The sequence below is a fragment of the Erythrolamprus reginae genome, chromosome Z (assembly GCF_031021105.1).
Source record: "Erythrolamprus reginae isolate rEryReg1 chromosome Z, rEryReg1.hap1, whole genome shotgun sequence".
NCBI lineage: Eukaryota > Metazoa > Chordata > Lepidosauria > Squamata > Dipsadidae > Erythrolamprus > Erythrolamprus reginae.
The window spans coordinates 14,844,216-14,867,382 of NC_091963.1; the positions used below are offsets into that span (position 1 = coordinate 14,844,216).

The 23,167-nt window shown below is 40.2% G+C and overlaps 1 protein-coding gene across 1 annotated transcript in view; it reads right to left on the reverse strand.

Moving 5' to 3' along the window:
• The window catches only part of ADARB2 (adenosine deaminase RNA specific B2 (inactive)), a 599,017-nt gene that overhangs the window by 80,599 nt on the left and 495,251 nt on the right, over positions 1–23,167 (reverse strand). The window contains exon 5 of the mRNA XM_070729429.1: positions 3,197–3,311. Within this exon, the coding sequence (XP_070585530.1) occupies positions 3,197–3,311 (115 nt within the window). The remainder of the gene's footprint in view (positions 1–3,196; positions 3,312–23,167) is intronic.

Sequence of the window (23,167 nt, forward strand, 5' to 3'; positions counted from 1 at the left end):
GCATAATGAAAAATGCCATTCTTAAACTGTTGAAAAGCCATAATAAAAGATAGGAAATTAGACTCATAGTTCTATCAGGGATATCTGCAAGATACTGTTAAAAAAAATATCAAGATGGCAATCGCAATGATGTGATCAAAATGCGACAATTTTTAATGTTCACTGCACATAAAAACAAGTGAATAGAATAAAATTTTATTGGCCAAGTGTAATTGCACACACAAGGAATTTGTCTTGGTGCTTATGCTCTCAGTATACATAAAAGAAAAGATACGTTTGTCAAGAATTATAAGGTACAACACTTAATGATAAACCCGGTGTAAATAAGCCATCAAATCATATTAGGAACCAGTCAATCTAAATTGTAAGGACACAGTCATACAGTCATTAGTGGGAGGAGACGCATGATGGAAACAATGAAAAATTAATAGTAGTGCAGCCTTAGTGAATAGTTTATCAGTGTTGAGGGAATTATTTGTTTGGCAAGGGGATGGTGTTCGGGGAAAAAACTGTTTTGTGTCTAGTTGTTCTGGTGTGCAGTGAGTGCCCTATAGTATTGTTTTGAGGGTTGAAGCCTCAACCCTCAAAATAGAAGAGTTGAAGCAGTTTGTGTTCAGGATGTGACTGTCTATAAATATTTTCACGGCCCTCTTTTTGATTCATGCAGTATACAGGTCCTCAACGGAAGGCAGATTGTTAGCAATTGTTTTTTCTGCAGTTCTAATTATCCTCTGAAATCTGTGTCGGTCTTGTTGGGTTGCAGAACCAACCCAGTTATAGAGATGCAGAGGTGCAGATGACAGACTCAATAATTCCTCTATAGAACTGTATCAGCAGCTCCAGTTTGAGCTTCCTGAGTTGGCACAGAAAGAGCAATCTTTGTTTGCTTTTTTGATGATGTTTTTGATGTGATCATTTTAGATTTTGCAATATGGTTGAACCTAGAAATTTGAAAGTCTATACTGTTGATACTGTGTTGCCTAGTATTGCAAGAGCTGTAGAATGGGAAGGTTTCTCTTAAAGCCTGCCACAATTTCTATGGTTTTGAGTGTGTTGAATTCCAGATTGTTCCAGTCATGCACCCCGAGGCTAGTTGTTCAACCTCCCATCTGTATGCAGTGACACAACAATCACTGTTATATCATCTGCAAACTTCAGTAAAATATTGCCCAAATCGTGTGCACAAGAGCATCCCCTCGTGAGATTTGGCCTCCACACATGCACAGGAAACAAAATCATGCGAGAGGACACACATGTGTGAGTGGGAAAACATGGGGATGTGCACACAGCACACCAGCATCAAGGCAAGAGGAGCCCAACCCCGGGTCAATTGCAAGTGGCTTGGCTGTTGTGTCTGAGATGAAGGTTGTAGAGATAGGTGGCTGTAGTTTCCTTTCAAACCTGCAGTAAAACACGTTTAGGTCATCTGCTCCAAGTCTCTGGGGAGGGGCGGCATGCAATTCTAATAAATTATTATTATTAAATTATTATTATATGCAGTTGCTGATTTCGTTCAGCTTGGGAAGGTGGTTTCCTGTAACCAGTGATGTTTTTGAGAGTTTTCCACATGGTTCATTTGTTGAGAACTGATTCCCTAGTTTTTTTAGAGTAGCTCCTTTTTTTCCTGCCCTGATCTCGCTTGTTAATTTTCTGGTCTGATTGTACAGCATTTTATCACCTTCTCTGTAGGCTTCCTCTTTGAAACAGTGCAGCTGCTTAAATTTAGCTGTGAACCAGGTTTTGCTGTTACTGTATATTCGCAAATTTCCATCCCCATGGATGTCTACTCTTTTTAATGCTCTGCGGACAGTAAAGGGCAGCCTTTTGCGGCCCTACTGGAATGCTCTGGGGGAGAGGGCACATGTGCACCCACCCTTCAATTTCCAGTGCATGCGCAGAATTGTGGCCCAAAACAGTCCCACCTGGGAGCCACCAAAGGGAAGAAATTCTCCAGGAAGGAGAACAGCTTCTCGCTGCTGCTTCGCCCACTTGACAGTCTCCCCAATGAGCTGCTCTCCTTCCTCGAGGATTTCTTCCCACTGGTGGCTCTTGGGCAGGATTGACCAGGGCACCTCTGCTGCTGTAACTGCCTTTTATGATCTCCATGCACTTACAGATGCTTCTGTAAGTCTCAGTTCCGAGCAAACCACCTTCCCTCCTTCCACAACAGAGTGGTGTTGCAAAAACCATCTCCCTTTCCCCCATTCCCCAACCACGTCCCTTTCACACAATCTGACATCTTTCCTTCTCCTTCAGGGACAGTGCAGTGGGGTGCAGTGCCCACCCCACTGCAAAGAAAAGAAAAATGCAAATAAAGTCCCGAGCCAGAAGAGTAGGCCAGGCTGGCAACCAAGTGCAGACGTTGTCCACCTTCCCTGCTCCCCCTTTCGTGTCCCGATCTGTCGCGTGACTTCCTCAACAAAGGAGAAACTTCTATGAATCGTGCACTACCGGTGAAGCAGACACAGAGTGCGAGCAGCTGGCTGGGGGCCACCCGAACAGGCTCGTGGGTTCCCAATGGGAAAGTTGGGTTCATGCAGAAAACGCAGCTGCCAGTGCTGCCACCGACCTAGCCTGGTCGGAGAGGAAGCTGGTCCGACCGACTGACCAACTGCCGGCAGCAGCAACCATGAACTGTGTGACCTATGGGCTGTTTTGAAAACCTATTTCCCCAAGTTTCCATAATGTATAGTACAGCTCCTTTGCTTTACTAGCAGTTCCACAGGCGGAGCTATATGCGCATGAACAGGCAAACCCGAACAGCTTTGGAAGCAGATGCACACAAATGCTGCTTTAATGACTGGAAAAGGAAGACATTTGCATCCCCTCATCCTCTGAAATGGGAATTTATCTTCACCATAACGTTGTAGAAGTGCTTATATGCTTTATTTACATGCTTATTTAAAGCACATTATCTCACTTTTCCGCTGCATTATGTGCAGCTCAAAGCAGCTTGGGAGAGTTTAATATAAAAGCTTCCTACCTTAGTGGAGATTCAGGCAGATGAACGTAATGCTGTAGTTACATTTCAGAATATTGTCACTGTTGCACACACTTTTAATTACTAAGTGCAGGTAGACTGGGGCACACAGAGATATTATCTATGTTCAGGTAACTAGGGGAATCAATGGATAGGTTTTTCTTAGTATAAATAAAACCATAGGCTAAGCAAAAAGCAAGAAAATTGGATGCTTACCTCTAGTCATTACAATTCCTGCAAGGGATCTGTGACATGCGTGGAGTGCAGCAAAGTTATCTGTCACCTCCTGAAACTTCTCTGTAATTATTTGGTACACAGAATCAGCAAATTCCTGGAAAGACATAACCAGAAGCTGTTCTATTAACTTGGCATGACCAAAGAAGCGGATTGCATTTTCAAGTTTCCTCTTTTGCTCATAACAGCTTGTGCCACTAACTATAAAGAATTACAAACTCTGCAGTTCATCTCTTTGCACTCGCATGGCCTGCAAATAGAAAATATCTTCCAAAGGAGGATTGTTCTGAAATGGAAAACACAGCCTTTGGAACGTGGCTGCTAAGCTGTATTGCACTATTACCACCCTTTCCTTAATCCTACTGACACTTTTCAGACTGTGATTGCCTAACAAATCATTGTCAGCTGATTCAGTTTCTTTCATTTCGCTTGCATTTTGGCCATGATGTGTTGCAATTCAGTGCTGGCTTGAGTTTGTTTTCACTCTTTTAGATAGCAATAGCACTTATATACTACTTCACAGTCCTTTAAGCAGTGCTTTAACGCTCTAAGCAGTTAACAGAGTCAGCACCCAACGATTTGGGTCTTCATTTTACCCACCTCAGAAGGATGGAAGGCTGAGTCAATCCTGAGCACAATGTTATGCACATTGTATGTTACTCATTGCATATAACCCTAACCCAAAGATACTTCACCAGAAGAGCCCTTCACTCCTCCACTCGAAACAGAATACCCTACGAAAGCAGACTATCAATCCTAGGTCTAGAAAGCTTAGAGCTACGTCGCCTAAAACACGATCTAAGTATTGCCCACAAGATCATATGCTGCAACGTTCTACCTGTCAATGACTACTTCAGCTTCAATCACAACAACACAAGAGCACGCAACAGATTCAAACTTAATATTAACCGCTCCAAACTTGACTGTAAAAAATATGACTTCAGCAACCGAGTTGTTGAAGCGTGGAACTCATTACCTGACTCAGTAGTGTCAACCCCTAACCCCAAACATTTTTCCCTTAGACAATCCATGATTGACCTCTCCAGGTTCCTTAGAGGTCAGTAAGGGGCGTGCATAAGTGCACCAGTGTGCCTTCCGTCCCCTGTCCAATTGTCTCTCCTTATCTCATTTATCTTTTATTCCTTTCAAATATGTTCACCTATACTTTTATACCTTTTCTTCTATTCTTTTCTTTATTTATATTATTACATATCTATTCTCTTCAATGTGTATTATGTATTGGACAAAATAAATAAATAAATATAAGCTATTTCCTTAGTACAGAATACAAGTCATTTACCAAGATGGGCAGCCATAGAAATTGAATAAACAAAAAAACAAACAACAAATTCAATCCTGCAAAGACTTGTCACTTATTTCATTGACCAAGAAAACTGCAGCAAGAAAGGCTGAACCTTAATTAAGACTAATTAAGTCTAAATTAAGGACTGTATATAGTCTTTGACTTAATGACCACAATTGAGTCCAATATTTCTTTGCTAAGCGAGACATTTGTTAAGTGAATTTTGCCCCGTTTTATTGCACTCAGTTAAATGAATCAATATAGATGCTATGTTACTGACACAATTGTTAAGTGAATCTGGCTTCCCTATTGATTTTGCTAATCAGGAGTCACGTGACCCTGAAACATTGCAACCACCCAAAATACGAGTCAGTGGCCAGTTGCCGTTATAACTTTGAGTGGTCACTAAATGAACTATTGTAAGTTGATGACTACTATAAAATAATGAATAAAGCCAACAGCATCTTTAATACAGTTAGAGGAGAATCCTTGAGTCATATCTAACTCCTGAGTTAGATGATAACAGGGAAGCAGACGTTTGGAGCTCACAGTAAATTTAAAAATAACACATAGGGATTTTTTTTGACAATATATAAAGTAATAATTTTATAGAAGCATATGATTTTCAAGTGAAAAACATTTGCCCCTGTGTTAGGCAAAGTCTTGCCACCAACCCATTTCCTCCTTCTCTCTTATGACAACTTTTATTCAACTGCTATCCCCCACCATTCAGCAATTCCTGGTCCCTTCTCCAAGATCCCTGGCTACCCTTACAATCCAAGAGCAAGGCTCAAACACACATGCCCACAAACACTTGGTGCAATTTCCTGGCAGTGAATGTCCACAGGAGCAGCACCGCTCTAGAGGCAAGAATGGATCTCAAACTTGGTAAAGTCCATGATGAATGTCAAAGCAAAGGATCAAACCTCAGCCCACATCAGCAAGGATTCTGGAGCAAAGTTCTTCTTGGAGCCACATAGTGTCATGAAATACAACAAAACCCCGTTCTTAAATGCTATTCTACAGGTGATCGTCAGGAGAAGAGATAGGGCGCCCTCCTTCCAAGTAGTCGGGTTGCCCTGCACAGACTCTGCCTCCTCCCCATTCTCTGCATTTGAGGATCGGGTGGAGGATGCATTTGCTCGTCTCTGGAGTTCTGCCCCTCTCCTCCTCCTTTGCTTACCCTTTCCATCTCCTCCCCTTTTCCTTGGTCAACCTGTGCCTTCTCTTCTTCTCTGCCTACTCTTCCAAGGCCTTAGGGACCCGGGATTATCTTGTTCATCATGGGCAATAGGGACTGAGCCCTCCCCCTCCATTGGCTCCTCGGATCCAGGCTGCAGTGGGGCCATGACATTGTCACAAGAATAATTCATTACTAAATTTATTTATTATTTATTACATTTTATTAAACATTATCTATCTATCTATCTATCTATCTATCTATCTATCTATCTATCTATCTATCTATCTATCATCTATCTATCATCTATCTATCTATCATCTATCTATCTATCTATCTATCTATCTATCATCTATCTATTTATTTGTTTACTTACTTACTTGTTTACTTACTTGTTTACTTACTTACTTACTTACTTACTTACTTACTTACTTACTTACTTACTTACTTACTTACTTACTTATTTATTTATATGTCACCCAACTCCCAAAGGACCCTGGCAGCTTAACAACAAATAAAATATTAAAAACATCTTAAGCATTAAAACAGTAAAAACCCATATCTATCAATCATTCCATGGCTGGCTCTCGTTGATTACAACCACAAGCTCTACAGCCCCAGGCCTTAACTGCTTTTTGAAAGGCCAATAGGGTGGGGGAGATCCTGACCTCTGGAGGTAACTGGTTCCAGAGACCTGGGGCAGCCACAGAGAGGCCCTCCCACATGGAAGGCCAAAACTGTTTAGCTGACAGGATCTGGAGGAGACCAACTCTGTGGGATCTCACTAGTCACTGTGAGTTGTGTGGCAGAAGACGGCCTCGATGATAACCTGGCCCTAAGCCATGTAGGGCTTTAAAGGTAATGACTAATACCTTGAATTATGCCCGGAGACCAATAGGGAGCCAGTGCAGCTCACAAAGGATTGGGGTAATGTGGTCGTACCTAGGTATACCAACAATAGCTCGTGCAGCTGCATTCTTGACCAGTTGTAGTCTCCAAGCTCTCTTTAAGGGTAGCCCCATGTAGAGTGTGTTGCAATAATCTAATCATGGGGTGACAAGGGCATGATTGACTATGAGAAGTGCTTCTTGATCCAGGTAGGGTCACAGTTGGTACACTAGAAGAACTTGTGCAAAGGTCCCTCTAGAAACAGCTGTCAAATTTATTTATTTATTTATTGGATTTGTATGCCGCCCCTCTCCACAGACTCGGGGCGGCTAACAACAGTGATAAAAAACAGCATGTAACAATCCAATACTAAAACAACTAAAAACCCTTATTATAAAACCAAACATACATACAAACATACCATGCATAAATTGTAGAAGCCTAGGGGGGGAGAATATCTCAGTCCCCCCATGCCTGACGGCAGAGGTGAGTTTTAAGGAGCTTACGAAAGGCAAGGAGGGTGGGGGCTATTCTAATCTATGGGGGGAGTTGGTTCCAGAGGGCCGGGGCCGCCACAGAGAAGGCTCTTCCCCTGGGTCCCATCAAACGACATTGTTTAGTTAATGGGACTCGGAGAAGGCCCACTCTGTGGGACCTAACTGGTCACTGGGATTCGTGCGGCAGATGTTGATCTAGTTTTAGCTGTGAGTCTAGGAGGACCTCCAAATTTCGAACCTGTTCCGAGGGGGAGAATATCTCTCCCCCAAGAGCCATGGATGGACAATTGACATAGTCTTTAGGAGGCAAAATCCACAGCCGTTAAATATATACTCAAAACAAACAATGCTTCTTACAACACACATAAACACCGCAATGAGAATTGCGATAGTACAACTCTGGAAAAATGACCAGACCCCAACGGAAGAATTAATTATAGATAAGATATATACATGCGTGGAGATGGATGAACTCACTAACTCAATTAAGGGAAACAAAATCACGGAATCAAAACGAACATGGAAAAAATGGCATGAATGGGTTCAAAAGAGAATATAGAAACAATATAATAAGAAGCAACAGTACAATGGAAACAAACTATAGCTACCTTGTAAAAAGTTTTATTTACCATTTATTGAATATAATAAATATTAGAATATAAAAGTATGAAATATAATGTATATAATGGAATGTAACAGGTAAAAATTTATTTTAAGAATTTTAAAAGAGATGGTTTATAATCTGTAAAACAGAATAATGTGTGATTTGAACTATATGTGAAAACTCAATAAAGAAATTTATTTTAAAAAAAAAATCCACTTAAATACCATAGTTATTTCTGGACTGTGTAGGGAAAGGGCACATATGCCATAGTTTTGAACTGCCATCTAGCTGAGCAGATGCCATCTCCATCTTTTTATCACCCCATTATCTTCACTGCTTCTCCTATGTTCAATAGATGTAAGATCTGGCTGATACCTGCCAGCAATTTGTTGAAACAAGAGCCTGAGCAGAACGGAACAGAAGCCTACTTAAATGAAGACTTGCAAGTAAACACTCCATGCTGGGAAAGTACCTCGCCTTCTGCTCTGTGAAAAAGTAGGTAAATCAGAACACACTTCCACTGAGAGCTTTGTCTCCAAAGATTTGTTCACATCTTCCATGCCATATGGTTTTTAGAGCAGCTATAATAATAAGTGTTCATTAATTATTAAGCTTTGCTGTAAATAAATACAGAAAAGCTGTCTTGCTGTCACAGTATGAGGAACAAGCCGTGCCTGCACAGATGTAAGTCATGCATTCTTTTTCCCGTTGACATCTCCCCGATTCTCCCTCCTTCTCCCCATGTGTTTTTAAAGTGAATGTAATCATCACCCTTTTCAGGGCACCAAGATATCATCTCTCCTTCCAGTGCATTGACAACAGAACACTCTTGCAAACTTATTTTCTCTATTACTGTAGCACTCCATTGTGGTTCTTAGATACGCCTCATTTGCAATGCCTTTCCACTGTTTGAACCTATTTATTTTATGGACATCAATGAAAGACAGATATGGAAAAAGGGAAAGAAATCATCATACCTATGGATAATGGTAAAGGGACATGAGGATTCAATTAGGACACAATAATAGGGCTCCAACACCTTCAGATCTGCTCCATCTTCTCCTAAGCCCATTATTTTGATCAATCGGGTCAAACAATCCTTGGCTTTTATGGTGAAGCCATGTTTTTATTATTTTATTTTATTTTATTTTATATTATTTATTTTATTTTATTTTATTTTATTTTATTTTATTTATTTTATTTTATTTTATTTATTTTATTTTATTTTTTGTTTTGTTTTATTTTATTTTATTTTATTTTTTCATTCATTCATTCATTCACTCACTCATTCACTTATTTATTTGTTCATTCAAACATGTACAAGGTAACAGGTATAAGTATATACATGGACATGAACATAGGGAATGAGAACAAATAAATGGGGACATAGGACACGGACGGTAGGCATGTGTTTATGCATGCCCCTTATCATCCCATCCTAAGAGGTCCACAGCAGATAATTTAAGATTGAATCTACATGGGTTTGAGAAAGTAGCAATGGAGTCAGGTAGAGCATTCCAGGCATTGACCAATCTGTTGCTAAAGTCATAATTTCTGCAATCAAGTTTGGAGTTTGTATCTCTTGTTTGCCTGAGTATTATTGATCTTGAACTTGAAGTAGTCATTGACAGGCAAGACGCTGTAGCAGACAATTTTGTGTGCTTAGGTCAGATGGTAGGTTTGTCCAAGGCCAAAATTTCAAGCTTGGTGGCATAAGAGATTCTATTGTGAGCAGAGGAGTTCAGTACTATTCTCGTGAAATACCTCTGGACCTGCTCAATTTGTATTAATGTCTAACGTACAGTTTGGATTCCATGCAGATGAGCTGTAGTTGAGGATTATGTATTATATAATACATAATTATGTATCATGTTATGTAATGCTGGATATGTGTACAGCAAGATATGAATCAGCCATGGTTTAATAATGACCAGGGTTTACTTCAGAGGGTAAAGAAGATGGAAGAGATTTCTTAGTTTTGTCTTCTCTGATTTTTAGCATCCCATCAAGATAAGCTGGAGAGATAAAAGGGAGAAACAATTCAGTCTGTACTGAATCTATAGCTTCTCAGTATGAATTATGAGTCTGACTGTACACTGTGTTGGGTTAGAACCAAGTAGTGTATTGATCCATCCATAACCAATAATTTGCAACTGAGATTATTGTTGCAAAAACGATTATTTCAGTTTTGGTGCTGGACATGGAAGAAGAAATATTCTGAGGAATTTCAATATCCACAGTAAAACAGATTTCTATGGAGAGTTTGTCTAAGAATCATCCGCAACAATGCTATCTGTTAATTCTCAGTTCAGACTGGCTCTTAGAACAGATAGCATTAGCTTTGCCCACCCTCCTGGAACGCTTCTGCACAGAAATGTCACATGCACAAGTATCTGGAGGACAGAAGGAAAAGGGGGGACATGATCGAAACATTTAAATATATTAAAGGGTTAAATAAGGTCCAGGAGGGAAGTGTTTTTAATAGGAAAGTGAACACAAGAACAAGGGGACACAATCTGAAGTTAGTTGGGGGAAAGATCAAAAGCAACATGAGAAAATATTATTTTACTGAAAGAGTAGTAGATCCTTGGAACAAACTTCCAGCAGATGTGGTAGATAAATCCACAGTAACTGAATTTAAACATGCCTGGGATAAACATATATCCATCCTAAGATAAAATACAGAAAATAGTATAAGGGCAGACTAGATGGACCATGAGGTCTTTTTCTGCCGTCAGACTTCTATGTTTCTATGTTTCTATGTGCATGAACCAATGGCAAACTATTCAGAACACACTACTAACACAGATGGATGAATGATATCAATGGTGATATTGTAGAAACCCATCAATAGTAAATAGATGGACAGACATTTTCAGCCTTATGTTAGGCTGTTCTAGACTTCATTTGTGGACATGATCCATAGAAACAATCTGATTTTCATCCATTACTTCTGTTTTTTATTAATTGTTGCTGATTTTTAAAAATTCCAACTGTTCATTGTCAAAGTATGTGATGTGTGTTTAATTATTTCATTTTAATTCTATCATGAAAATCTTGTGAAGCCCCTTGAAGAATAAGGAGAGAAAAATCCAGATTTATAGGGAAATTATTTCATGATATCAAAAGGGATGGACAGCCAGACCCAAAGAAAATTTATCCATTAAGGGAAATTATGATAGGGTTTCTGTATAGAAAAATGCAGGAGAGAATGATTCAACCCTACAAAGCTATACAAGAAAGTATACTCTTTTTTTTTTAAAAGATCAAATTATAACCTTTTTTTTCCTAATCTGCAGTCTGATCTATCATTCTTTCTATAATGTCCTACATATAAGCATCACAGTTACAAAGAATTCCTTAATTCAGAGGGACACAAAGCTTTGGAAGAATTGTTAAATTAGAAAGAACAAACACATTTTAAGAAACACAGATATGCCAGTAAAACCATTTTTCTTTACTCAATTTCATTGCCAATTCCAAAGCAAATGAACACAAACAGCAATAGCACTATTGCACTTAGACTTATATACCGCTTGACAGTGCTTTACAACCAGTGAAGGGCTACCAAAATTTTTACTACCACACTGTGGGTGTGGCTTATGCAGGACGCCCTGCATTTTCTTTCAATATCTTTCAGTGCAAATTGGGTGCTATGGGGTGGAGCTCCATTTATGCTACCCCACTGTCCGAGGAGTAGCCCCCCCCTGTTTACAGCCCTAAGTGGTTTACAGAGTCAGCATATCGCCCCCAACAACCTAGATCCTCATTTTACCCATTTTGGAAAGATGAAAGGCTGAGTCAACCTTGAGCCTGGTGACATTTGAAAGCAGCAGTGAGCAGAAGTAGCTTGCAGTAGTGCACTCTAACCACTGCACCACCAAGGCTCATAAGAGTATCAAATAGATCAATTTATGGCCTAATAGCCAGAGAAAGACGATCAAAGTTAGGCTGAGAAAAGACTGACTGGAAATATTTTATAAAGATCTGTAAATTCCTTATATGAGAATCAGAAGAAATAACAACGGGTGTTCCTTTAAAAAAAGCAGAACGCATTGTAAGAAGAAAACAAACTTCCTTCCTTCCCTTTACTTTATTTCCAGACAGCTCTATTCATAAAGTCTATCTCCGTATGAATCCTTTTTCTGTATCACCAATAGAAAAGGCCACAAATATTTTGCTCCTTTAGCAAAGTCTTTTCAATATTCTCAGATTCTGAAAGCATAGAGCCAAGGCCAAGACATAGCTTTTGAGCCAGAAAATTAAACACAAATCTGTCTTGATACCAAAAGTTTCCATTTGCTTTTTAGGACCCAGTCTTAACAATCTAATCTTAAATATCATCTGATTCAACCTTTCCAGTTTTGTGGACAAGTAGAAGGGGGGATAGGGCATGGTTCCTCATGAGTGTGGATGTGTGCCGTTCCATTTGCACAAATGGTGTGGGTACTTGCCCACCCTCTGCATATGTAGTCGCCCATCAATTATGTGGTCCAATTCTGAATAGGCCATTAGGGGGCCATTACCTAAGGGTTGGGGACTAGTGTTGGGAGAAACCGAACTTGTAAAGTTCGGGTTTGTGCTGAACTTTGCAAAGTTCGGCATCCCGAACCCGAAGCTTTTTAAAAGTTCAGGTTCGGTGTTCGGTGTTTGCTCAAACACCACAAAGTGCCGCCGCCCAGGAGGAGAGTGAGGAATCCCATCGTGGGATTCCCCACCTCCTTTAGCTTGCGCCACTGCAAGCAAATGGAGGTGGGAAATCCCATGATGGGATTCCGGGGGCAGGGCTTTGATGTCATGGGGACTCCTTCCTGGCCGGCTGAAACAGGGAGGAAGGAGTCTCTGTGATGTCAAAGCCAAGCCCCTGGAATCCCATCATGGGATTCCCCACCTCCTTTTGCTTGCAGCGCCGCTGTGGCATCTTTTTCCATAAAAATAAAAGGAAGCAAAAGGAGTGGGGAATTGTTATTTTTACGGAAAAGGACGCTGCAGCGGCGCTGCTGTTGTTCGGGTTCGGGTTCAGGTTTGGCGAACTCACCCGAACTTCATGGCAAAGTTCGGGTGAGTTTGCCGAACCCGAACTTCATTGGGTTTGCCCAACACTATTGGGGACACCTGTTATAAATGGCCAGTGCTAGCATTTGGGGATGTTTTATTTAGGTTTTATGGGTACTTCTTAATTCTTTGTTTTCATGGATCTCCTAGAGATCCATGTCATTGTTAGCAATCTTGATCTGAGTTTTGAGGGCTGCAGAATATGAGCATATATTGTTGATTTCCTTAAAGTAGAAATACAACAATAATGAATTTGATAACTAATTGTTTGCTGGCTTTTTCTGACCCTTAAAGTAAGCTGTCTGTCTTTCCGATTTGGTTTCAATCAGGCATAATTGTTTTCTGAAATATTTTTATTTGAAGACAGCTCTATTTGTTGGTGATTTTTAATGTTGATAGCTGAGAATATCTCTTGTAAGTGTGACTGTTTCTGAATCTTTGTTTCTGAATTTATTTATTAGGTTTGTATGCCACCCCTCTCCGAAGATTGAATATTTCTTGATAAGCAGCAGTTGGAAGAGTCCTTTCGCTTATTGTTCATCCAACTATTTGTTCATTTGTTTGTATTCTGCCTTGTTATTTTTACAATATGGCAAACATATCCAACACATATTTTTTTTATTTTTCCCGCAACAACAGCATCCATTTGAAATGGGCTGGGATGACAGTCAGGGCTGGGCAACAGGCAGGATGGGTTGGAACGCAGTTCCGCCAGTGGAAATTTATTTATTTAGGATAGAATAGAATTTTATTGGCCAAGTGTGATTGGACACACAAGGAATTTGTCTCGGTGCATATGCTCTCTGCGTACATAAAAGAAAAAATACATTTGTCAAGAATCATGTGGTATAACACTTAATGATTGTCATAGGGGTCAAATAAGCAATGAAGAAACAATCAATATTAATAAAAATCTTAGGATACAAGCAACAAGTTTTTTATTTTATTTATTGGATTTGTATGCCACCCTTCTCTGAGGACTCGGGGCTGCTCACAACATAAATGAAGCTGTGTGCCCAGCTCCAGCTGACCATCCCACCCTCCCATCCTTCTCATCCGCCTCGGAAAGCGGCAGGTAGACCAGCACTGGCAGGAGTTGAAGGGGGCCCATTTCTTTCCCCATCTTTTCTCAACAGCTGACTGACACCTGTTCACCTAGCTACCCAGCCTGAGGCAGGGAGTGACCCAGGAAGGAGAGCATGGGAAATGCGAAGCAAATTGAAACGCCAGAGAGCGACACTGGTGAGATTGTAATTCGAGGACTTAACAATTCACTTGAATGATGATGATCGTTCAAGCCACTCCCACCTGGTCACATGGCCGGCAAGCCACTCCTGCCCAGTCACATGACCATCAAAGCCACACCTACAAAATAAACCACAACCACAGTGTGGCAGCAAAATTTTTGGCTGCCCATTACTGATGACAGTAAGTGATTGGCCCAAAGTCACCCAGTTGGCAGGATTAGAACTCACAATCTGCTGATTTCAAGGTGAGCTTCTTAGTCATTAGACTAGTGATAAAAAGGGCATATGTGCGATGCAATGCACTCCTCTGTGCATGTGCACAAACCCCCAGACTGCCCCTCCAAGCATACCCACAAGCCTCTGGCTAGTACATGCATGTGTTCTGGAGCTGACGCAGGGCAAAACCTTGCCAGATATAAAAGAGTTCCATAAAAGACCTTGGAATACTCATATCAAATGACCTAAGTGCCAAAGACCACTGCAACAACATCGCCGAAAAGACTTCAAGAGTTGTTAACTTAATCCTATGCAGCTTCTGCTCCAGTAATCTCACACTACTAACCAGAGCATACAAAACCTTTGCCAGACCAATCCTTGAATACAGCTCATCTGCCTGGAAGCCACACCACATATTGGACATCAAGATTCTAGAAAATGTCCAGAGATACTTTACCAGTAGAGCCCCCCACTCCTCCACGCGCAACAGAATTCCTTACGCAACTAGACTTATAATCCTAGGTTTAGAAAGTTTAGAACTACATTGCCTTAAACACGACCTAAGCATAACCAATAAAATCATCTGCTACAATGTCCTTCCTGTCAATGACTACCACAGTATGACATATGATACAAACTTAAAGTAACCTGTTTTAAAATTGACTGCAGGAAATATGACTTTAGTAACTGAGTAGTTGATGCATGGAACTATCAGACTTCGTAGTATCATCACCTAACCCCAAAAACTTTACCCTTAGACTATTCACTTTTGACCTCTCCCAATTCCTAAGAGGTCAGCAAGGGGCATGCATAAATGCACCAGAGTGCCTTCTGTTCCCTGTCCTAATGTCCCCTATCCCCTATACCAATGTTTGGTACCACTACTTACGAACTTAATTTGTTCCGTGACCAGGTTCTTAAGTAGAAAAGTTTGTAAGAAGAAGCAATTTTTTCCCATAGGCATCAAGGTAAAAGCAAATAATGATTGGGGAAACCACAGGGACGGTGGAGGCCCTTTTTCCTCCCAGGAGATTCCTAGAGAGGCCCCACGGAGGCTTCTCCCCACCTTTTCTGGCCCTGTTTCCTCCCAGGATATTCCTAGAGAGTCCCCACAGAGGCTTCTCCCTGCCCTTTCCAGTTCCAGTTTCAGAGGTTCAGGTTTGTAAGTAGAAAATGGTTCTTGAGAAGAGGTAAAAAAAATCTTGAAAACTCAGTTCTTATCTAGAAAAGTTCATAAGTGTTGTGGTTGGCTCTGGCCCAGCTCCTGCCCCAAGGAATGTGGAGGTGGATGCAGGGGAAACATCAACATGTCATAGGCCTGTTTTATTGCCGACAGAGTCAGGTAGTGCAGTTTCCTCGGATGAAGAAGAAGGTGGGGGTGACTTGGAAGAGGGGGCCTTGGCACACAGCCCAGGAAGGCAATCTCAATTATCTTCAGTCGATTCGGATGAGGAAGTGTTAGACCCACGCAGACGCAGAATTATGCAGAGACCAATTGAAGAAATATTACAGGAGATAAGAGAGACCACCTGTGTTTGGGTGGGGCTCCAGCAATTAGAGCTGCTGATATAAATAGCAGCATGCTGGCTTGGCCGTTGTGGAAGATTATCTGATCGTTGTTTCTTCAGGACCGTGCCTTGCTGTTTGTTGATTTTTCATGACTTTGAAACCAAAGCAGAGCAAAGTGTGTGTGTCTCACTTTGTGGAAGAAGGAGGGCTGTGACGTTTCTTCACAGCTGCTAGCTAAGTACTTAAGTACTGATTGAGGGGATTGTACAGCCTACAAGGTTGTTTTGGGACGAGTGTTCTTTGCAATACAAAAAGGGTGCTTTGTTTCTTTTGAATTTGTGATAAAGAACATTGTTTTTGAAGTGTGTGTGTGTGTGTCTGAAATTTTTACCCTTGAATTTTTGGGAGACTCATACCGTAGAGCCTGGCGGAACAGTATGTAGAGGCGTTTGTAGGTGGAGGTACCAGTGTATCATGTATATAAATATTATTACATCTTTGCATACCACCAATATGTACTTGACAAAACAAACAAACAAATAAATAAAATAAATACGGCTTCACATGCCATCTGCGGCATGCTTGCCATAGGTTTGCCATCACTGCACTAGACCAAACAGGGTGTCTTTATTTATTAGTCCATTTAACTTGTTATCATTTCCATCAATTACAATACTCCAGTGTTTCAAATAAAAGGTGTTTTTCATGGTTCTGAACCAAGCATTTTCCTGTGGTCTAGGACAAAGCAATGGCTCTTCTCGAAGGGAAATCCTTACACCATAGACTCCACTGAGTCTGATGATAGCCTTGGTGCCTAGAGTGGAAATTGGCACAAGAAGAGAAATAAACCCCATGTAGAAGCTGGGATATGTCCAATCCTTGGACACTTAATTTCTTTTCTCTCATGATGTGCTTGCAAGACTGAGCACTGCCAATTCTGTTAATATCACATTGTTGTGCTAAGTGAAGCATAAGCCATGATACTCTTCAAAAATGACACTTGTTTAATTATACTGTTAAATTTTCACTCTAGAGTAGGGGAAGTACTGGGAGATTGAGATTTTAAAATAAGAAAGTAAAGGGAAACACCAGAGAATAGATAAATGTCTACTTTGCCTTTTTTGCTAACTTGCTATTATGGGTAACCAATTTTTTTAAAATACAGAATGAATCAAGGGAATTATATATATATATATATATATATATATATATATATATATATATATATATATATATATGTCACATGTTTAAGCTGAATTTGAAAATTAAGGGAGACTAGGATAGATCTATTTCGGACTTATTTTGGCCTCATCAGCTAGCCATACCCACTGGGACTTGAACCTGCAACCTTTGCCTTGTAAGGCAGAGAATTATCCTCTAGGCTACGGTATCCAATCCAATATATATATATATATATATATATATATATATATATATATATATATATATATATATATATATATATATATATATATATGTAGATTGTTCTGAGTTCGGGTTTTGCCCTGTGTAATGTTTTGCATGTCTATGCGACGTTTCGGTGAAATCACATTCACCATCTTCAGGCTGGAGTTCCAATCTTTGTGTTGTTGTAAATGGAATATTAGCAACTGACATTTCTTCCTAGTATGTAGTGTGGGGGTGGAGATTTGCTTTGAATGTAGCAAATAGATTGGGTGACTATGCTTCAGTGATCTGATTGGTTGGTGTAATCATAGTTATTAGAAGGAATGACATGAAGATTTTATGAAGTTTTTTGTTTAAGGCTGATTTCCAAATATTTACAACAACACAAAGATTGGAACTCCAGCCTGAAGATGGTGAATGTGATTTCACCGAAACGTCGCATAGACATGCAAAACATTACACAGGGCAAAACCCGAACTCAGAACAATCTACATATATATATATATATATATATATATATATATATATATATATATATATATATATATATAATTTTTCATGAAATTTTGTAAGCTGTTTAAAAAAATCCTTAGAGTTTTATTTTTTTAAAGGGTTTGGTTTTATTTGCTTTAAAAGAACTGCTTTATTTATATGCAAAGAAATAAACACCTATCTTAAAAATATCTACATATTATTTACATTACTTTATTCAAAATCTATATTAAAACAGAAAATTCAGTATTCTTAACATTTTGGGCAAAATTCAATGAACTCAAAACAACTTGCATAGAAATCATATCCATATCACTAGATTAATGGATCTTTGTTTTGATTCTTATGTTCGTTATGTTCTTATTTTTGAGTGCCATCTCAGTGTGCTTCTGATGATATACACAGAGAACAAATAATAAAATTATGGATCTCAATGCTGGATCCTCAGCAAAAAGTAACATTTATTCACATCTTACTCCTTATTTCAAATGGCATAAATAAATGAAATATGCTCTATTTGCAATGGCAGTCTTTGGGGAAAAAATGACATTCAACAGTAATTTTGAATGTATATTAAAATCAATAGATTATTAGAGGAAAAAGTCTTTAGTAAACATTTTCTGTTCAAATCCTGTCTTTGGGCTTATTGGACTCAAATATTAAAAAGGTTAGATTTGCATATGGGCAGGATAAAATATTCTCCTAAACAAGCACCATCAAAGACTGCTGTTGCTTTTTTGCTACTCCAGCGCTTTCTGTTGACATTTGGAGGCAAATGTAGAGCATAGCAAATGGAAAATTTGAGGAATATCTCCCCATTGGCAATAAGGGATTTATGCTGGCTTAAATACACAACCTCACCCCCATCTCCAGCCTTTTTACATCAAACAGGAAAAAGAAACACTGGTTCTTTTATTTCAAATATCAGTATAAACCTAGGATTTCTTGTACAGTGGAACCCCGACATAAGAGCTGCTCTACTTAAGAGCAACTCGAGATAAGAGCTGGGAGGGGAGAGATATTTTTGTTCTACTTACAAGCCCAAATTCGAGATACAAGCGCCAAGGAGCTGTCTCCTGAAGCCAAACGCTAACTTCCGCGTTCGTCTTCAGGAGACAGCTGCGAAGCGGCGCGCGTGTTTTAAAAGGTTGCAGCCGGCCTGGGGGGCTCGGGGGGGGGGGGTGCTTGCAGCTTTCTTTCTTGCTCTTTTTCTTTCTCTCTTTTACCTTCCCTTCCTCTATTTCTTCTTTTCTTTCTCCTTCCCACCTTCTTCCCTCCCTCCCTCCCTTCACTCATTCCTCTCTTACTCTCCCCTTTCATAAGTTTCCTTGCTTCCTTCCTCTGTTCCTGTCCCTTCCCTCTTTCCTTCCTTCCTTCCCACCCTCCGTCCATTCATTCACCCATTCCTCTCTTGATCGCTTAAAGCCGGTCCCTGGTGCAAAAAGGGTTGGGGACCTCTGTCCTACAGGATTGGGTGGCAGAGAAGTTGAACATATGTAAATTTAAAAGTTTAAGAAAGTTTACAAGTTAAGTGAAAGAAACTTCATTATTCATTTATATGTATATGTACATGTACATTTCTTCATTAAAAACATGTCTTTCTGCATAATTTAGACTAACTTTGTGAGTTTTTTGAGGGCTGGAACCAATTAAAATTATTTACATTAATTCCTATGGGGAAAAGTCGTTCGAGATAAGAGCTGCTCGACTTAAGAGCCCAGGTCCGGAACGAATTAAACTCGTATCTCGAGGTACCACTGTATTTCCAATCTAGCTTTCACTTTTTTTCAGCTTGGAAAGTGTTCTGTCTGGGTTCCCCCAGACCTCAACACCAACTGGAAAAAACAGCCAGACACTCTGGTAAAAGCAAAAGTACTTTATAGCTGGAAAAAATAAACACAGAGGAAAACCTGTTCTTCCCAACAGACAGGCTATAATACTTTACAGCAGAGTCCTGATGTCCAGACAATACAGCAAGCTTCTTGCTGGCACACCCACCCTAAGGTTTCAGTAGTCAAAGGCACAAACCAGGATTCCAAGACGCCAAAGTTCACAGCCAGGTCCCAAGACTCTCAAAGCTAAAACTCCACAAGCCAGGAAGGGTGGGTCTGCCTTTTAGCCTTTCCAAAGAGCACCACACCCAAACCCAGCTGTTGCCTCTTTAATGCTGAAAGTACCTAGCCAATTGGTCCCTTCGCTGTGTAGCTCTTCTCTGTCGCAGATCAATTATGGCTTGTGCATTTTCCTCTAAGGAATCCAGGCTGCTTGCTGGGGAGAGCTCCCTCTGGGGGGACTCTGGCTGTCCTCCCTCTTCTTCAGCCTGGGATTCCTCCTCCTCGTCTGCCTGCACCTCCTGTTCCTCATCCTCTCCCTCTGAGCTGGAAACCGACAGAAGATCAGCCGTTCCCTGAGGGGCCTCAGACGGAACCACAACAGAAAGTTTGTTGGAAAGCTCTTTTTTCTCCTGACATTTTAGGATACTTTCTCACATCCTGAAGCTGAGATTGCTGCCTGAGGTTTATAAGGACATAGCAAAATGTCCCTAACTATTAACAAACTAAAGGTGACTACTTTGGAAGGGCAAATGAGTTATTGAGGAGCAAGATTTATTTTTTTCTATCTTCAATTAAGAGGTATGATAATATTATTCACTTTTTAATTAGTATTGAACATACCTACTTGACAAGAAACTAATCTGCCCATTGATTTACATCACTTCAAGAGAAGGTAGTAACTTTCTTTCAGACCCCTTTTGATCTGTCATTTGTCCTGAGATTGTTTGGAAATTATCAAAACACTTTTCTACTCATGCTTCTGATGTAAATTATTTCTGGGATGGAGGGGAAGTGTCTTGTTCACTGCCGGAGTGATTACAATTCTCCCTGATATTTGCTTCATAAAACATTTTGCAATCCATAAAAGTTGTTTAACAACCATCAATTGCTGGCTATCAGCAGACCAATCAACCAAGAGAAAGGCACTACATAAATATGACTCATAGAGCAGTCCAAAGCACATATTCTAGTAGAGAGAAATTATGTAACGATGGGCCCCAGCACGAGTCCAAAAAGCTTGGAAGAGTAAACCTCTGGTCCTGATGACCGATCCAGATTGGATCTTGCATAAAAGTTATTTATTTATTGAAAATTAGATGACCTGTGATTCCCTGGCTCATCGTGTCAGGGATATTTCCTCAATGTCTTCAAAAACGGGAAAACCTCTAATCTTGAAAAGTTCAAAAAAATCCAGCAAGCTATTCAAAGAACTCTGCCTTGAAAGATGTCCATGCTGAACTGCATTGCACAGTCAAACACGAGGAACTGATCACAGAAAATGTTTTATGATCATTTGTATTATGTCATAAAAGTTTTACAAAAAATTCCAATTCCTTGGAAGTCATGGGTCCTGGATTTTGCTCACATTCTGTAAGTTAGCCCTTTGGTAGAATCTTGGTTCAAAAAGAGGGATGACCCCTCTTGCTGTCATGTATTATGTGCAGACAAGAGAAAGCAATAGGATTTGATAGCTGGACACTAGGAAGAAGAAAGCACATAATGGTATAACAGAGTTGGACATATTAGGAGATACCCTTTGGGACAAATGGTGGTCCAGTTTCCTCCAATGATGGAGCACTCACAATTTCTGGATGCAAATCATTCCATTGACTGATTTTTTTTTTTTCACTCTCAGGAAATCTTTCCTTAGTTCTAGGATGGATCTAGGTTTCCATCTGCTACTTTTTGCCTGGCTCTCAGGTGATTTGGAGAATAGATTGACCACCTCCTTTCTGTGGCAACTTCTCAAATATTGGAATATTGCTATCAAGTCAATCCTACCAAGTCAACATCCTTCATTATATTAGATTTGGGGTAGGCAAAGTTGGCTCTTCTATGACTTGTGGACTTCAACTCCCAGAATTCCTCAGCCACTCATGCTAGCTCATGAATTCTGGGAGTTGGAGTCCACATGTCATAGAAAAGCCTACTTTGCCCACCCCTGGACTAGACATACCACATAACCTGTTCCTGCAACCATTCATTATATGTTTTATCCTTCATTCTCCTAATCATCTTTGTTGGTCTTCTCTGCAGTCTTTCTAGAGTCTCAACATCTTTCTTGTATCCTGGTAGCCAATATGATCTTACCAGTGCAACATAAAGTGAAACTAATACTTCACATGATTTTGATCCTATCCCTCTGTTAAATATTAGAGTAGAACTGCTTGGATTTTTTGGCAGCTATACTTAAGTGGTTGACTATTAGGACAAAACTTCCAATATGTCAAATTTTATTTTTTTTAACTTTGTGGACAATATTTCATAGCTAACACATCAAGACAATATAAATGGTGAGATATTTATATCTTGAATTTAATAACGAATAGACTACAGCAGACATTTAATGTTTCATGTGAAAAGGATTTTCCCCTCTCCAAATTATCGTGTTTCATTGAGAAATGGAAAAAAGTGGAGAATTTTTTTAAAAAAATCTATTTTAAGGTGGAAATAGAATAGAATAGAATTTTATTGGACAGGCGTGATTGGACACACAAGGAATTTGTCTTGGTGCATATGCTCTCAGTGTACATAAAAGAAAAAGATACATTTGTCAAAAATTATGTGGTACAACACTTAATGATTGTCATAGGGGTCAAATAAGCAATGAAGAAAGAGTCAATATAAATTGAGATAAATATAGCATCAATACATTTATGAAGTATTGATTGAATACTCAACCCGGATAAGACGGAGTGCCTGTGGATTTTGCCTCCCAAGGACAATTCCATCTGTCTGTCCATTACCCTGGGGGGGGAATTATTGACCCCCTCGGAGAGGGTCCGCAACTTGGGCGTCCTCCTCGATCCACAGCTTACATTAGAGAACCATCTTCCAACTGTAGCGAGGGGGGCGTTTGCCCAGGTTCGCCTGGTGCACCAGTTGTGGCCCTATCTGGACCGGGACTCATTGCTCACAGTCACTCATGCCCTCATCCCCTCGAGGTTCGACTACTGTAATGCTCTCTACATGGGGCTACCTTTGAAAAGTGTTCGGAAACTTCAGATCATGCAGAATGCAGCTGCGAGAGCAGTCATGGGCTTACCTAGGTATGCCCATGTTTCGCCATCACTCCACAGTCTGCATTGGCTGCCGATCAATTTCCGGTCACAATTCAAAGTGTTGGTTATGACCTTTAAAGCCCATCATGGAACTGGACCAGAATATCTCCGAGACCGCCTTCTGCCGCACGAATCCCAGCGACCGATTAGGTCCCACAGAGTGGGCCTTCTCCGGGTCCCGTCAATTAAACAATGTCGGTTGGCGGGCCCCAGGGGAAGAGCCTTTTCCGTGGCAGCCCCGACTCTCTGGAACCAACTCCCCCCAGAGATTAGAACTGCCCCTACTCTCCCTGCCTTCCATAAACTCCTTAAAACCCACCTTTGCCATCAGGCATGGGGGAACTGAACACCTCCCCCTGGGCATGTACAATTTATGCATGGTATGTTTGTTTGTGTGTGTGTTTGTTAATAAATGGGGTTCTTTTTAAATCTTTTTAAA